The sequence below is a fragment of the Gambusia affinis genome, linkage group LG03 (genome assembly GCF_019740435.1).
Source record: "Gambusia affinis linkage group LG03, SWU_Gaff_1.0, whole genome shotgun sequence".
Lineage (NCBI taxonomy): Eukaryota > Metazoa > Chordata > Actinopteri > Cyprinodontiformes > Poeciliidae > Gambusia > Gambusia affinis.
Window position 1 is genome coordinate 1,378,824 of NC_057870.1, and position 17,003 is coordinate 1,395,826.

Consider the following 17,003-nt stretch of genomic DNA (forward strand, 5'->3'; position numbering starts at 1 on the left):
CACTAGTTAAACTAACTTTGAGGTGTAAAAAAAAAATTCTCCGAGGTGATGTGTAGCTGACGTAGAGGGAATTTTAATGGCTAAGTGAGAAAATTCTGTCATAACATAGATATTTGACCAGATTAATATTTCCTGAAACAACTCGGCATCTGTTTGATTATGGATTTCTGGATGATCTGCTGTTCATCTCTCTTACAAGTTTTCACAGACCGTCTTAATTTTACAAAAGGAAACTAAGTCTTTTAAATATGTAGCATTAAGTGGTTATAAAACCAATTTCTTGATTTAACTAATGAGTTAAATGTTTTGCATTTTTTTAACAACACCACCTTAGAAATTGAAAAAAGCTAAATATAAATGTGATCAAATCTGAAAACAAAGATGAATATATTAAATCAGGTGGCTTTGTAGCTTCTGGCATTCATCTAAACACTAAGCTATGAGTGTAGATCAAAGGAAATAGCAAGGAAATGTTCGAATAAACATTAAACAGAGAAACAGTGCCAGAATTACAAGTCATGGCACTCACCATAAAGCCACACATCCTCCACTTTACTAACTATTTCTAACTGTTAAGCAGAAGTGTTGGAAGCTCATTTTGAGCTGATTAATCAGATTACAAAGAAAACCTTGTCAGGGACATGGTTATAAAGGACACATAATAAATTAGTCTTGTGTTTTCTTTTTTTTCACCATAGACCGTTTTTAGACTTGCATCCCTTGCTTGCGCACAACAATTTCCTTTAAATAGTAAAAAGGTTGAAATTTTAATAAAATAGTGGCTCTCAATAATGTGGTGCTGCATTTTCTGCCTGTGTGTCTTCTTTTAAAAAAAAAATAGATTCTTTATTTTAATAGGTGACAAAAAAGCCTAATCCTTGGTATAAAACATCGGAGAACTACTACAAGTGATGTGAGCTCAGTCAAATCAAAACCGTAGGCCTCAGAACACTTGCACTCTGAAAGGTGTGGATATTGGGATAAAATATTTATGACAGAGGACGTGTTGTGCTGTAAAACAAAAGTTCAAATGGTGATAATAAAAAAATGCAGGTTTGTTTGTAGTTCTCTGGTCAACATTACACCTGATAGCTACATAAAACACTTTCCTTACTATAGGCCACGTAAATAGAAAACTCAATAAAAAATATTCTTTTTGTCTTGATATTAAATATTTTTTAAAGAATAAATAAAAACTACATTGTAAACTAAACTCCAAAGACAAAACTGCATATTTCTTTTTGTTTCTTTTTACTTCAGTTACGAAAGTTACACAAAAGGTGGCAAATTTGTCGGCAATAAATAATAAATAATTCTGTTGCACGGGAACAAACAATACAATTTCTTGCAGAGAACTAACTGAATAATTTACATGTCTTTGGGAAAGAAAAAATAGCCTATACTTGGACGGACACTATAGGCTAACGCACAAATGTCCCACAACGTTTGTGGCAAACTAGAGGTATACCTTGTTTAAAATGCCTCAGGCCTTGGGTCATAAAGGAAATCAGTCAAATGAAGAAATCAGACGGATCCAAAAGATCTCTTAGCCTATATGGTGTGGGTGAAGCGGGTTTAAAAAAAAGAAAAAAAAAAAAAAAGGTAAAAAAAAACCCCATCGTTTTCTATTCAAAGCTGAACATATCGAAAGTAGGCCTACGTGAATTAGATTGCGCTCCCTGTCAGAGGTCCGCTTCCTTTTCTCTCTTCTCCTTTTGGCAACTGAAAGCAGGCAGCACCGCTCATCATGTCCGTCCGTCTGCACTCCGTGTTAAAGTTAGGATGGTTGGCTGGAGTAAATCCCATGATTGTCTTCACAGTGTCAAAGTACACCCAGTCAGGAGGAATGGGATGATCGGGGCTGTGTGTTCAGGCAGTCCTCAGGCCTCGATGGGGCTGGAGACCATGCTGTTCGGCGTGTCGGGAAGCTGGGAGGACATGGATGCTACCTCGCTGCCTGTCGAATTCGAACCTGGTCCTCCCTCTGAGAAGCTGACCTGCAGGAGCATCAGGCAGCGGTTATACAGAGCAGAGTGAAACCGTGTTCAGAATCCTGTCTGAGCTTTGCTGGGCTGAAAATAGCGCAAAACTAAACTCACTTCGAATTTAGTGAAAATCTAAAGACGTTTCAATTTTCTCAAGAGTTTTAAGATCACAACTTTCCAAAGAAAAGACCCAAGTTTTTCCGTAAGCCGATAGATTACTTAATTCCAATTTTACCAAAAATACAACAAAATTATGTGAAGTGAAAAAAATGTGAAAACCCACGAGTGACCAACCAGTAAATTTTTTTTCAGTCTATAGATTCCAATTGAAACATTACACAAAAATCAACAGAAATTGAAAAAAGGAAGTAATCTTGTGTCTCAATTTCAGCTGCATCCCTAAACGGTCAATTAAATGTACAGAAAGAGGCCGGCACAGCTCACATTCGGAGGAGGAAACTAAAGCCGCCTCAGAGGTGTCCGACAGTCACCTGGATACTGGCTGCTAATGCAGACTATATAAAAGGATCTCATTAGAATACCCTCTTTGCTACAACCGCTTTTTTGGCTACAGGAGTTAAACGTAAACAGGTAAAATGTTTGAAGGAGGAGGAGTGTTCAGATGTGAGCACAGCGATGACAACAAAAGAAAGGACAAACAGCAAACAATAGGTTTGAATTGTCAAGTTGCAATTTAATGAGCAATATGTTCTTTCATAAACTTGTTATATTCGAAACTAAAAAAGAAAACAGAAGAGGAACTTGTAGATCAATATTCAACACATTCTCACACCCGACTCGTCATATATTGACGAGTTGGGACGCCGTCTGACCATGCGTCACATATTGACGCGAAGGGTATACCCTTCGCGTCAATATGTGACGACTTGGGCAGGTTCCTTCACCGTAAAATTTTGACGATTTTGACGATTTTTGAAGGTCGCATGTTTTACATGGATTATTTACGCGAATGGTCCTCGCAAACACTGCCGACACTTCAAAACCCAAAAATTGGTTAGGTTTAGGGCAAAAATTACGGTAAGGCATCAGGTAAAACCCTTCGCGTCACATATTGACGCGAAAGGGGTACCCCTCGCGTCAATATGTGACGAGGACGGAAGTCCCATGCGTCAATATATGACGAGTTGGGAGTGAGAGTGGGTTGCAATATTAACGTACAAAAGGTCCAATGGCAAAATAAGCGACTTAGATTTTAAATCTTTCAGAGATCTTTCTATTAGTGACCAGAAAACGACGAACCAGTTGTTGGAAGGCAGGCTGGTCGATGTCGCTTTGCAGGGCGAAGTCGCTGAGGACCTTCCAGGGCGGCTGGTAGCTCTGCACCTCCACCGGGTTGGCCTGGATGCCGCCGTCGTGACGCTCCGGGCTGGCCGCAACCATCGGGGTGCCCGTCATTCCCTGGATGTTCTGCATGGAGGGGTCATGGTCAGCGTTCACACACATATACAGCATCATCTCAAGGGTATGCGTCCGAGGGTACGTGTGTCTGAGGAAAGGGGTGGAAGGGTGCGGGGAGGGGTGGGTGCGTGCGTGCATTCGTGCTTGCTCTCAATTACCAGAAACAAGCTGAACTACACAAACCGATTAATTTAAGAACTTCTTGGAATGAGTCAGTTTTACCATATGGTGTTAATTAAGTTATACGTTAAACATAAGTTAAACATACTGGCATTCCTGATGCAGGAGAAAACTAACGGTGTCTTTCGGGACTTTACAGCACAGTCAGGAGCCTCTGAACTGCTCAGCAACAGGTCGGCGCTCTCACCGTCTTGTCGTTGGGTTGTTGCTGTTGCAGTTGCTTCATCAGCAGGCTTTTCTTCTTGTCCTTGCACCGCTTGTTCTGGAACCAGACGCGGATCACTCGCGGGCTGAGGCCGGTCATCTCGACCAGTTGCTCCTTCATCAGGGCGTCGGGCCTCGGGTTGGCGTTGTAACAGGTCCGCAGCGTATGCAGCTGCTTCTCGTTCAGCACCGTCCGGACTCGAGTGGTCTTCTCTGGCTGTTTGTGGACGTGGGGTCTGAGTGCAGGCTGCCGCGCTGAGATTGGTTCTGCTGTTTGGAAACATTGAGTAGAGAGCGGCAAAATTAGACCTATTTTCCCGCTCTCTACAAAAGCGGCAAAATTCATCCAGAAGCTTTCTGGATGTTCATCAGAAAGCTTCTGATGAACATCCAGAAACCTTCGGGTTTGTCGACGGATTTAGCAGTCACTAACCTTCTCCTGCAACTTGGTTTCAGTTCAAATATTGCCACTTATTTAAGAAATAAATTAGATTGTTTGACAATCTGACGTTTAAAATAGCCTACATATTTTTCTTTTCTTCTTGCTTTTTTTTTTTTTTTTTTTTTTTTTTTGGCTCAGCCCCAATATTTTTTCTTAGAATAAATCTCCACTCGGTAGACAACGTGTCTGTATTTTTCGGGTCTATGGCCAACAAATTAAAGTCTCGAATGCACAGCAACAGCCCAGATATAATATGGACCCACAGCCATATAGCAGTGACGTCCTCCCCCAGCTCTGATAACTTTGCAGCCTATTTCGGACAGCAGCATCCGCTTTATCTAATCTAGCCACCCTGATCTGGTCAGACGGTGGTTTGCATAAAGAAACAGACCTACAGACACTGCGCACTATAAGAACACACCCACTTGTCTGTGAAAGAATCAGGAGCAGCTTCACGGTGATTGAAGGACCCTTAACCCATCTTACAATGCATAGGCTATACATCAAACTTGGACAGCGTGAACGAAACACTTCCCCGTGCCCTCCTAAAACACACACACACAGACACGCACACACTTAGTTTTTGCTGTGTGTTTGTTTTCTAAGGAACGCAATGCAGACAAAAATAATAGCTCAGATTATGATATCCCCTCTGTGGAGATATACCCTCGGGACTCTACCTGCCATCTGCAGCGGTCTGGCCGGATGCAGGGGACTGAGGGGATCTCCACTGCCGAGGTTGGCCCGTTCCACCACGTCATGGTCAGCGCGGCAGAACAACCCGTCTTCCCGCAGAGCGAACTCATCTCCCGGGATAAGCTGCCTGCTGCAGGCCACGCAGCGGAAACACTCGATGTGGTAGACTTTGGAGCGAGCCCTCATGACGAAGTCATTCTTGCTGAATCCGATATTGCATTTGGCGCATTTAATCCCGTATAACCTGCGGGGCAAACACACACATTCACACGTATTAAGCAAAAAAAAAAAAAAAAAAAAAAAATCAAATAGAAAAAATATAGTCTAGGTGTATTTTTTGCAAATAATTTTTATATAATAATAATAATAATATTAATAATAATAATAATAATAATAATAATAATAATAATAATAATAATAATAATAAAATGTATTATTATTATTATTATTATTATTATTATTATTATTATTATTATTATTATTATTATTATTACTACTACTACTATTACTAATAGCAATTGTGATATCAACAATATTAAGCCTATTCGTTTAAATGAGGCCCATTTATATATATATCACACGGGTAATTTTATTTTGTCATCATCGCATGTTTTTAACACCGGCTCCTTAATAAATTCTAATTTGACCCAAGCGGTTTCACGCTGATGTGTTCGTTGCTTATCAACGGTTGTTTACTTAATTTTTTTAATCTTATTTTTTAGTCTTCTGAAGTGCATCTTCCAAAGCTTAAGATGAAGAATTAGTTGAGGCTGCACTTTGTAAGTTGTTCAACAAGTTTTTTTGTAGCACCGCACGATATCTTAATATGAACCTGGTGAAACCAGAACTCCACACGACGAAAAGTCACTCCGAATAATCTCTGATGGATCTTGTAAAATATTGAAAACAACACAATAATTCCAATCGCCGAGCTGCTCCAGTTCTTGTCGCATCCGAGGCGTCTCATCCCATCCCGTCCCGGCCGTCCTACCTGATGTAGTCCCGTTTACAATAAGTCTTTCCATCCCTGACGAAGCAAGTGCATGACTCGTCCAGGTACTGACTGCACTCCGCACACTTGAGACAAGCGGCATGCCACTCCAGGTCCGGAGATACCCGTAAGATGTACTGGTCGTGGATCTGGTTCCCGCAGCCCACGCAAAGAGACACCAGTCGCTTCTCTGAAAGAAGAGCCCCATAATGGGATACATCAAACGCTGTTCAATTATTATTATTATTATTATTATTATTATTATTATTATTATTATTATTATTATTATTATTATTATTATTATTATTATGTGGTGAAAAAATTATAGGAATGAACCTGGATTAGGCCACAATTGTTTTTATAATTTTATTAAACTAACGACTGTAACAGGGCTAAGAAAAAGTCTTCTTAAAATATGACAGCACAACTCCAAAGTCCCAATTTAAGTGATATCAGCATCGCATCCCAACCCAAAACAAGTGTCTTACTTTTCGGAGGATCCCCCATGTCTCCCATATCGAAAAAGAAAGGCGATGAAAAGTCCACTTTCACAGCGGGCTGCGGCGCCTGGAAGCCTGGATTTGTGCTCCGTTGCCGGGCCAGGAGCGTTGGTGTCCAGCCTCAGCGACGAAGTGTGTGTATGGTTCCCACCGGTGCGTGTGTGTGCGTGTGTGTGCGTGTGTGTGGAGCTCTGATCCTGGCAAGCAGCTGAGCTGACGTAGGACATCAGCACGTCATATGCATGAGTAGCGGATTGGCTCTGCATACCCTGTCCGGTACAGACACGAACGCCCACACACGCACGCGCTACCCGCCGCCCACCCCCACCCTGCCACACACACACGCGCACGCACACACGTAGGCCTACTGCTGCTAAATAGGTTATCCAGCTTTGCTTTGCTCTTTTATGACTTGTACTAAATTAGATTTGTGTCAGTGTTTTTTGTTTACCCCCCCTCCCCACCCCCACCCCGCCCCTCCCTAAAAAAAGACATTTAATTGTTTTAATATATGTCCTATTTAAGGAACACTTGGGCTACTTTAATCTTTATATTTCCTTTCTAAGTGACCGTCAGCGGGAAATTAATATGCTCATACATGACATGACATATGCTGATATTGAGTTTTTATTGGCACATCATAATATTCAGAATGTCCTCAAAAGCTTGCAACCAATGTTGCCTAAGTATTTCATGTTAACTGCGGACAAGCAAAAATCTATCAGATGGAGCTATTTTATTACTGAACCGCAACTTTTTCCAACTTCAACAAAAGACTTTCCAAATACTCAGTAATTCAGCGCAAGAACCAAAGGAGGACGGTGTGGCATGATTCATGAGCGGCTCGACTACTCAATAAGCACGATGAAAGAAACTCACTAAAACATGGAGATTGCAAGTTTTTCAGCAGAAAGCTTGAAAAGTCCTGACCTGAGCAGCCAGGCCAGAGCTCGACAGTCAAGCAACTGCAGCTCTGACACACGCCAATACGCCCTCTGGTGTCTGGGAGTTACCCATGCGGTTCGCGAACCCTCTGGACCTATTGTATTGTGGCCTCTTAGTTTTAAAACCAGGGCTGTTCCAATAAAATAATCGGCATTTGAATTTGAAGACAGCCGTTGCTGCGTGGAAGTGATAGTTTGATATTACATTTAGTGGATGTAATATCAAACAAATGGCCATATGAAACGTGATTTGTTTAACAAGAAATAACGTTTTAATGGCATTTTTGTATGGATCCCAGACTAGTTTTATACACCGTATTATTTATGTAAGCTGTTTACCTATTTTCATACCGCCAAGAAATAAGATAGGAATTGACTACATCCTTCGTATTCATATAGTTAAATAAATAAATAAATAAATAAATAAATAAATAAATAAATAAATAAATAAATAAATAAATAAATAAATAAATACAGTTCACCAATAGGTGTCATTACGTCTGTTTTTAAGATTACGTACAGCTCATTTTAAAGAGGAAATCAAATCACCCATCCATTTATATTAACAAGTCACACTGTGAGTCAAAATAAAAACTACTGTGGGTTTTTAAAAATTAATTGTGTTATCAAGTGATTAATTACGATTTTGGTTGTTTCCTACTGTTTAATATATACTGTTAATGTGGAACATGTCGAGTTTTTTCTTCACTAGATTAGCTCTGAATAATTTTAGAATAAAAATTTCTGTCCTCAAGCATAAATGGATCCTCTGCATTTTTATTTGCATTTGTTTGTGTCTTTCTTTTTAACACAAATTCAGCATGTAAACTTCCCAACTCATATTTGTTTAAAACTTTAAGATTCTAAAGAAGTGGGAAAGAAGTATACATAAAAAAGAACCAGATTACAGTTCCTAACATCACTAACATAACCAATTAATTAAATGAGCCTATTTTGATCTAATGACAATTTTGAGTTCTCTTCACATAAGCCTATTTAGATCATGTTAGATCTGACATGCAAAAGCTAATCCTTCATTTTCAGTTTTTGGGTTGTCCCAGATTCAACACTTTCTTATATCAACAATGCGGTCTCAGTTTCTTTGTTTATTGATTTGACGTTCTTTCTTAATGTAATTAAGGATTAGAGAGAAGCAGTGACAGATCAATGGAGAGTTGTGTGTACAAGATGACTGCAGCTGTAACACCATATTCACTCTAGGACCCATATCACAGGAAGAAGTGCACATTAGAAGACATAAAACTGAAAGCAAAGATGTTGTATGATCAAGCTTAAGTACTTATGTTCCAATGTATCCATATGCAAGACATGACATCATCAGCAATGTGCTCAACAATTGGGGAATGAGAGAAAAGAAACCCTAATGAAAACATAATATATTTCAGTATATTTTAAATATGTTGTATTTTTCTGAAATACATTTTGGTATGTTAAGTGAATATACTTATTAATATTTTATATAAAAAAAAATATATATAAAAAAATTAAAAACATGCTTCTAATACTCTTTATAAAAATGTATTTTAATAGATTTTCTAGAAGTATGTTTTTTCTAACATATACCGTAAGTTCTAATTAAATATATTGCTAAAATTATGCTTTGGACAATCCGATTTGAAAATCCGCTTTGAATGTGTTTTAAATGTACATTTTAAAAAATATATTACAAATATATATAAACCATACTGTTCTGAAATTATATTTTTGGTAATATTTTTAAGTAGGTGCTGTGATGTATATTTTAATAATCCTTAATAAATCTCAAAATGAATACATTGCAAGATTATTTGTAAGTAAATAGTGTCTAAGTATATTTCAATGAAACACTTTCAGTGATTACATAATGCTGCTTTATGCTAACCAAGTATGCCTTTTAAAGTGTGATGCCTTAATAATCTTTAACTATATTGCTAAAATTGCAAAAAACAAAAAAACAAACAAAAAAAAACAATCCTTACAATGGAACTTACTGTAATGTTGCTTAACAAAGTAACACATTACTTTTTCATGCCTTGAAACATCAAACACTGACATTTTAGTGACAGGTTCTACAGCAAAAACATTGCTGGTGCTTAACACTAAATGTAGGCGGTATCTTCAGTTTTACATCTCTCAATATGATGTGTTTTTCTCAGGTTTTTAACTAACACAGAAACTGTCTTTACCAGACAATCCATTTTCAAATGTAAATTCTATTAGTGAATGGTATTAGCTCCAGTTCACACTCCAGACCAGATGGTGGCAGGAATGCACACCTTCATTTTTTTAATGGCGCAAATCTAATATTAATCTGTAGCTTGATGCAGCACTGTCAGCAAAATGATGATTCATTTTCACATTACCTGCTAACTCAATCACATCCATCCATTCATCCATCTTTTTCCACTTATCTTGGATCGGGTCGCAGAGGTAGCAGCCTTAGAAGGGAGGACCAGACTTCCCTCTCCCAAGCCACTTGGGCCAGCTCCTCTCGGGGAGCCAAGAAACATAGCCAGCGTGTCCTGGGTCTTCCCTAGGGCCTCCTCTCGGTGGGACATGTCCAGAAGACTTCACCAGTCCAGTAGGTATCCTAGAGAGAAAAGGATACCCCACCTCAACAAGCTCCTCTTGATGTGAAAAAGCAGAGGATCTACCCTGAGTCCCTCCTGGATGACCGAGCTTCTCACCCTATCTCTAAGAGCGATCCCAGACACCCTGTGGAGAAAAATAATTTCAGCCGCTTGTATCTGCGACCTCATTCTTTCAGTCATGATCCAAAGCTCATGACCATATGAGGGTAGAAACGTAGATAGACTGGTAAATCAAGAGCTTCTCTTTTTGACTTGTCTCTCTCTTCACCACAAAAGACTGGTACAGTGCCCGCTTCACTGCCGATGACAACCCGCCTGTCGACCTCCCACTCAATTTTTCCCTAATTTGTGAACAAGATCCCAAGATACTTTAACCCCCGACCTGGAGAAGGCACTCTACTGTTTTCCGCTTATCTCGGATCGGGTCGCAGAGGTAACAGCCTTAGAAGGGAGGACCAGACTTTCCTCTCCCAAGCCACTTGGGAGAAGACCATGGTCTTGGATTTGGAGACACTGATCCTCATCCAGGCCGCTTCACACTTGGCTGCGAATTGCTCCAGCGATAGCTGTCGATCACAACCTGGTGAAGTAAACATGACCACATCATCCACAAAAATCAGATTCAATCCTAAGGCCACCAAAACGGATCGCCTCCACACCTTGGCTGCACCTAGAAATTCTATCCATAAAAGTAATAAACAGAACCAGTGACAAAGGGCAGCCTTGGTGGAGTCCAACTCTTACCGCAAACAAGCCCGACTTTCTACCAGCAATGTGGACTAGACCTGTTGCTATGGCGGAGCACAGAAGTGCATTGTCTTCTCGAGCTCCCCAGATTAAGCCACATTGTAATATCTGTGAGGCTGCTTTGGGCAATAGTTCTGCGACAACTTTACAATCAGTACAGCTCAACTGAACTGATGGCCATTGGAGACAGTTCGGCTGTTAATATATCACAAACGCTGAAATCCACACTTGGGAGACAGCGCCTCCTCAGAACAATAGGCTGATACAAGGGTCAAAGGAGCAACAGTCAAAAGGAAATGTTGTTCCCAAAAACAGAAGAAGGGGAAGCAGGTGGGTGCGTTGGCCCCGCTGAACTCTAGGAAGCCACCTATTCCATCTCTGTTTCTGGCCAATGTCCGTTCACTGGAAAACAAAGTGGATTTGTTACATTTTAGGCTTAGAGTTTCTACAGAGAGGAAGAACTGCACTGTAAAAAGTAATAAGTTCACTTTACTTAAAAAAAGTTAGGAAACCGATTGCCTCAAAATCTTCAAGTAAAGTAGCTAATTCATTTTAAGGTGTTATTGCTAAAAATAACTATGTTTAGACCACTCAGATAAAGGCAGTAAACCTGAGTGCCGTTAACTCAAAATCATTAATTGGGTTAACTGTAAAATATTCATTCAGACAACTCATGCAATGGCAGTAAACTTGAGTGCCGTTAACTCAAAATCCATTAGTAAAGTTGACTAAAAAATGTCAATTATGACTACTTCAAATTGTGAGTTATGTCAATTAAGCAGTACTCATAAAAATAAGTTATACTTACACGTTTAAGAGTTCACATTACTTGAAAAATATCAGGAAACCGATTGCCTTGATATGTTCAAGTAAGATGAACCAAAAGTGTTAAGTTATTGGAACGAAGAGTCAACAGACAGTTTGAATGGAAAAAAATGTTTAATAATTAAACAAGTTTACCTTAAATACAAGGTTCTCAAGTGTGGTTACATACACACTAACCTGGAAACAAAGTTTTCCATAGACTTTTTTTAGGGAAAAAAATGACATGACTTTTTTTCTAGGGTAGCCTTCAATCTAATATTGAATCCTTCAAATGGCCCTCAGTCTTTAAAACTTTGAGAATCCCTGCTTAAATGTCTTTGTTGACTGGTGTGAAACAAAAACTCAATTTTCAATACTAGAGCCCAACATTTATCATAACATTGATAAAGTAAATAGTGAAGTAGTGAAGTGAAGTAATGTTTCTCCTCATTAACATAAAACCATTTAGTAGTCTGCAAATGCAATGATGCTCTCTCCAACAAAAAAAATAAATCAAACAAGAAATAAAAATCACTTTTCCAATAAGGGTAAAGGTATCAACGTTGATCCATAATGTCACATCACATTCACTCATTGCATCAGATGATTTTTGAGTGATTGTATTTTTGGTTTTAGGGATTTATATCCAAGTGAGAGAAGCACCCTTTGGATGAAGTCAAAGGTGTACTTCAGTTGTTGAGGGTACTCCAAATTCAGAGTATAAATAAGTCCAAAGAGCAAGCACATGGCATGTGGAAGATTCCCAAGATCATTCACGACAAGACTTCCTTCCAAAATGATGGCAGTACTTGAAGACTGGAGGTGCAGTGAGTCAGTGGAGGCCTGCCTGTCCTCAGGAATGATGGTCAGGATCCCAATGGGGGTGTGAGACACGTCTGGGTCTTCGCAGTCCTAACAACAATAGAAGCAACACCACAATTACATATCAACATAACACTTCTTTAGGGTGACCAGACGTCCTCTTTTTCCCGGACATGTCCTACTTTTCAGACCTAAAAAAATGTCCGGGGGGAATTTAAAAATCGTTAGGGATTTTGGTAAACTGCCTCAAAACACATTACATAGCTTACAGTGCATTGTGATTACATTGCCACTCCGTTCCACTACTCCATTCCAGGTTTCTTTGTATGACAAGAAATCGGTAGCACATGTACACACATGTGCTACCGATTTCTTGTCTTACACTTTTCTACTCCCCACCCGTCTCCCCCATCTCCACCCCGTTGGCGCATGTGTGTCCGCGATTCTACCCCCGCCAACAAAAAAGAAGTGTCCTCCTTTTCAGAAACCCAAATCTGGTGACCCTACACTTCTTCATCACGGCTGCTTCTCCTACAGTTTACAGCTGCCCCACCTATGGCAGTCTACTCATCATAAGCCTTCTATAACAGTACAGCGGCTTTTTTAACCCGCCAACATCTTTATCCTTATCCCTTTTCCTTTTTTTGTTTTGCGCCCCGGACAGCTTTTTTGCTCTGCCGCTCCATCTTGTTGCCACTAAATAAACATGATATATTCGACTAACGTTAGTCCCAGGCATTGCTAAATCATTACACATAAAGTTAACCTCAAAACCTGGACTTACGGATGAATTATACGGCCGAGATAACGAATATAAGTTTGCTAAAAAACAGTGGGACTTACCGTGACAAAACTTAGCTGCAGCAACCGTCGTATTGTTGACAGTTTGGCGTTTCTTTCAAACACGTCGTCACTCGTCAGTGTCCAATGCGCATGTGCATTTAACGAGAGCTGCCGAATGATGCCGAGTTTTTTGCTGGTTATGCAGATGCGTTTTGCTCACTCATAACTCCAAGTTCGGGTTACTTGCTGCTGATGAGTTTGATTACTTGCCTCAGTAGAAAGTTGTCTTTGCTAAGTTTAAGTTAGTATAGTCAACAGAGTAAGCTGGAATGAGTTCAGGTCACTTTTCTTTTTGAGTACACTTTACTTTTACATTTTACAGTGTGTGTGCCATTCTTTGCCTAACGGAAACCTGGCTTGACAACAACATGCCAGACTCAGCCTTCCAGATCAACAGTCTTCAGTTATTCCAAGTGGACCACGACTAATGGTAAGGAAAAACATGAGGAGGAGGACTCTGTATGTACATGAATGAAGGCAAGTGTACAAACTTTGGACTGGTTACAATCTTCTGCTCTGAGGCGATAGAACTCATGACAGTGAAATGTCGGTCTCGGGACATTTCAATCCGATTTGAAAATACGCTTTGAATGTGTTTTAAATGTACATTTAAAACCAACATTGTTTACTGCAATGTTGGTCACCATTGTTTACATCCCCCCACGTGCTAACAGCAACAAAGCATTGAAGGAGCTGTTGCAGGGGACTTTAGTCATGTGACATGCTGGTAAAAACTCTGTCCAGTTTTTATAAGCATATAGGATGTGTTGTCTTCCTACATGGGGAGACAACACTCTGGACTGTGTGTACAGTAACATTCATGATGCGTATAGAGTTCTTCCTCTACCCCATCTTGGCATCTCCTACCACATCTCCCTCCTGCTGGTGTCAGCATATCGTCCGGTTATGAGACGGATGAGGCCAATGAAGAAGACAGTCACTGTGTTGCCCAGGGTTGCAGCCTGTCTTCTCCAGAACTGTTTTCAGTGCACAGATTGGCAGGTCTTCAGAGAGGTAGCAGCAGGTGCTACCTCTCTGAGCGCCCACCTGTGCTACCTCTCCTGGAGGTGAACCTCTCCAGGTCCAGGTTCACCTCCAGGAGAGATGAACCTGGAGATACAGACCTCCTCTGTTCATGGCTTCATCTCCAAGTGTGCTGATTATGTCACCACCACCAGGACAGTAACCTGTAACCCAAACCAGAAACCCTGGCTGAATGCTAAGGTGAGAGCTCTGCTGAAAAGCTGGGGACACTGCGTTCAGGACAGGTGAGGCATCAGTTCTCAGTGAATCGAGGAATGCCTGACTGCAGGCATTGTGAGGGCCAAAGCTGCATACGCCCAGAAAATTCAAGGTCACTTCACCACCAACAACCCCCAGCGCATGTGGAAGGGCATCAAGTGTATCCCTAAATACAACATCACCTAACTTCCAGATGCACTTAAATTCTACACCCTGTTTGAGGATCCTAACACCTCTCTCAGCACCAGATTAACACCACCACCTGGTGACACACCTCTCTGCATGACCACCGCACATGTGAAGAAGTCCCTCCAGGATGGCTGCTGGCCCCGACAAAATCCCAGGCGAGTACTGTGGGACTGTGCATATCAGCTAACTGAGGTGTTGGCGAACATCTTCAACACCTCACTGTCATCTGTGCCCACTGCTTAAAGACTGCCACTATTGTCTCTGTCCCCAAGTGCTCCACAGTGACAAGCCTTAATGACTACTGACCTATAACCTTAAAATCACTAGTCGTGAAGTGCTTTGAAAGGCTAGTCACAAGTCACATCAAGGACTCCATCGATGTCTCTGTGGACCCCCATCATTGTGCCTATAAGAAGAACCACTCCATTGCTGACCCCATTTCATCAGTGATCCACACAGCCCTCATCCACCAGGAGAGCTGGAACTCTTACACCCTTTTTCTCTTTCTGGATTTCTCCTCAGCCTTCAGCACCATCAGCCCACAGACACTGGTGCAGAAGCTCTCCTCTCTTGGACTGGGTTCCACTCTGGGGAACTGGATTCTGGACTTCCTGACTAACAGAACTCAGACTGTCAGGATCCACAATACCATCTCCTCCTCCATCACCTTCAGGCCTGTGTGCTAAGCCCCTCCTCTTCATTCTGCTGGTTAGCAGCATATAGTAAAGATTGCAGATGACACAGCAGTGTGGGATGTATCACGCACAGTGATGAGTTCAAATACAGAGAAGAGGTGCAACTCTTCTCTGCACCACTGCACCAGGTGGTGCAGAGAAAATAACCTCTGCATCAATGTGAAGAAGACCAAGGAGATGGTGGTGGATTTTAGAAGGGGCAAGGATCCTCTTCATCCCCTGTAAATCGGAGGAGCAGCTGTGGAGATGGTCTCCAACTACAGGTACCTGGGTGTGCATATATCTAGTGACCTCACCTGGAGTACCAACACCTCCCATCTGGTCAGGAAGGCCCACAGCGTCTACGTCCTCAGGAAGCTGCAAAGAGCTGGACTTGGGAAGCTTCTATCGCGAAGTCCTGAGGTGCTTCTATCGATGTGTGGTGGAGAGTGTTCTGTGCACCTGCATCACCTTGTGGCACAGCAGCTGCACTGCTGCTGAGAGGATGGCTCTGCAGAGGATGTTTAAGGCTGCACAGAGGACTGTGGGGAGCAGCATTTCCTCCACCTCGGACCTCTACACATCACGATGTAGGAGGAGGGCAGTCCTCATCATGAAGGACTCCACCCACCCTGCACAAAGACTGTTCCAGTTGCTCCCCTCAGGCAGGAAGCTGAGGAGCATCCAGAGCAAGACCAGCAGGGTGAGGAACAGTTTCTTCCCTTCAGCCATCAGACTCTTGAACTCCAGCTGCCCCAAATACAGCTTCACCTCATAGATTATTTACACACATATCAATATATATATATATATATATATATATATATATATATATATATATATATATATATATATATATATATATATATATATATATATATATATATATATATAATTACTTTATTGTTTGTTTGTTTATTTATTCATATTATTATATATGTATTTCTTTTCTGTAGTAAATTCTTAATCTTAATTTCATACCACAAACTATCAAGGTGGTACAATAAAACATCCTTGAATCCTTGACTCTGACACCGGTCATAAAGGGACCTAACAGCCCGTAACAAAGAACCCAGAACCCCAACTCTGCACAGGGCTCCCTGAGGGATCTGTTTGAACGCCTTCTTCAAGTCCACAAAACATATGTAGACATGTTGGGCGGACTCCCACACACTCTCTAGGACCCTGCTGAGAGTGTAAAGCTGGTCTAGAGTTACACAACCAGAACGAAAACTACACTGCTTTCCAGAATTCAAGATTCGACTATCCGATGGACCTTCCTCTCCAGAACCCCTGAATAGACCTTGCCATGGAGGCTTAAGAGTGTGACCCCTCTGTAATTGGAGCACACCCTCCGATCCCCATTTTTGAACAGGGAGACTACCACGCCAGTCCCCCAACTTCACCCGATCTCCATATTAGATGGAGCCCTAAGGAACTCCTGGCGAATCTCATCCACCCTCGGGGCAGTGTTGTAGTCAAGACCACCTAACCCGAGACCAAGACCAAGACCAGAGTGTATCGAGACCAAGATAAGACCAAGTTGGGACCAAGAGGTCAAGACCGGGTGAAGGCAACCCGCGCTACATGACACAAAAAAACAATGTGAAATATAATAAAAGTTGCTTCTTAAATTGATCTGAAAGATTCACATTCCCATAAAAACACCTAGATATTAAATACTTAGAGATGAAACAAATTTAACCCATATCATTATCAATTCAAACTCT

At 41.1% G+C, this 17,003-nt stretch overlaps 1 protein-coding gene across 4 annotated transcripts; it reads right to left on the reverse strand.

The window, feature by feature from the left end:
• Positions 1-1,234: 1,234 nt before the first annotated feature.
• On the reverse strand, positions 1,235-6,705 carry isl1a (ISL LIM homeobox 1a). 4 transcript variants are annotated; one of them, XM_044109528.1, is made up of 6 exons: positions 6,406-6,579; positions 5,918-6,107; positions 4,911-5,170; positions 3,772-4,055; positions 3,246-3,413; positions 1,235-1,997 (listed from the first exon to the last, which is right to left on the reverse strand). In XM_044109528.1, exons 1-6 carry the CDS (start codon positions 6,431-6,433, stop codon positions 1,881-1,883), a joined length of 1,047 nt encoding a protein of 348 aa, XP_043965463.1. In that variant the 5' UTR covers positions 6,434-6,579; the 3' UTR covers positions 1,235-1,880. The 4 variants fall into 4 exon arrangements, with proteins under 4 accessions (XP_043965463.1, XP_043965455.1, XP_043965445.1 ...); XM_044109520.1 differs by having other exon boundaries at positions 3,772-4,058; XM_044109510.1 differs by lacking the exon at positions 5,918-6,107 and having other exon boundaries at positions 6,406-6,705.
• Positions 6,706-17,003: the final 10,298 nt, after the last annotated feature.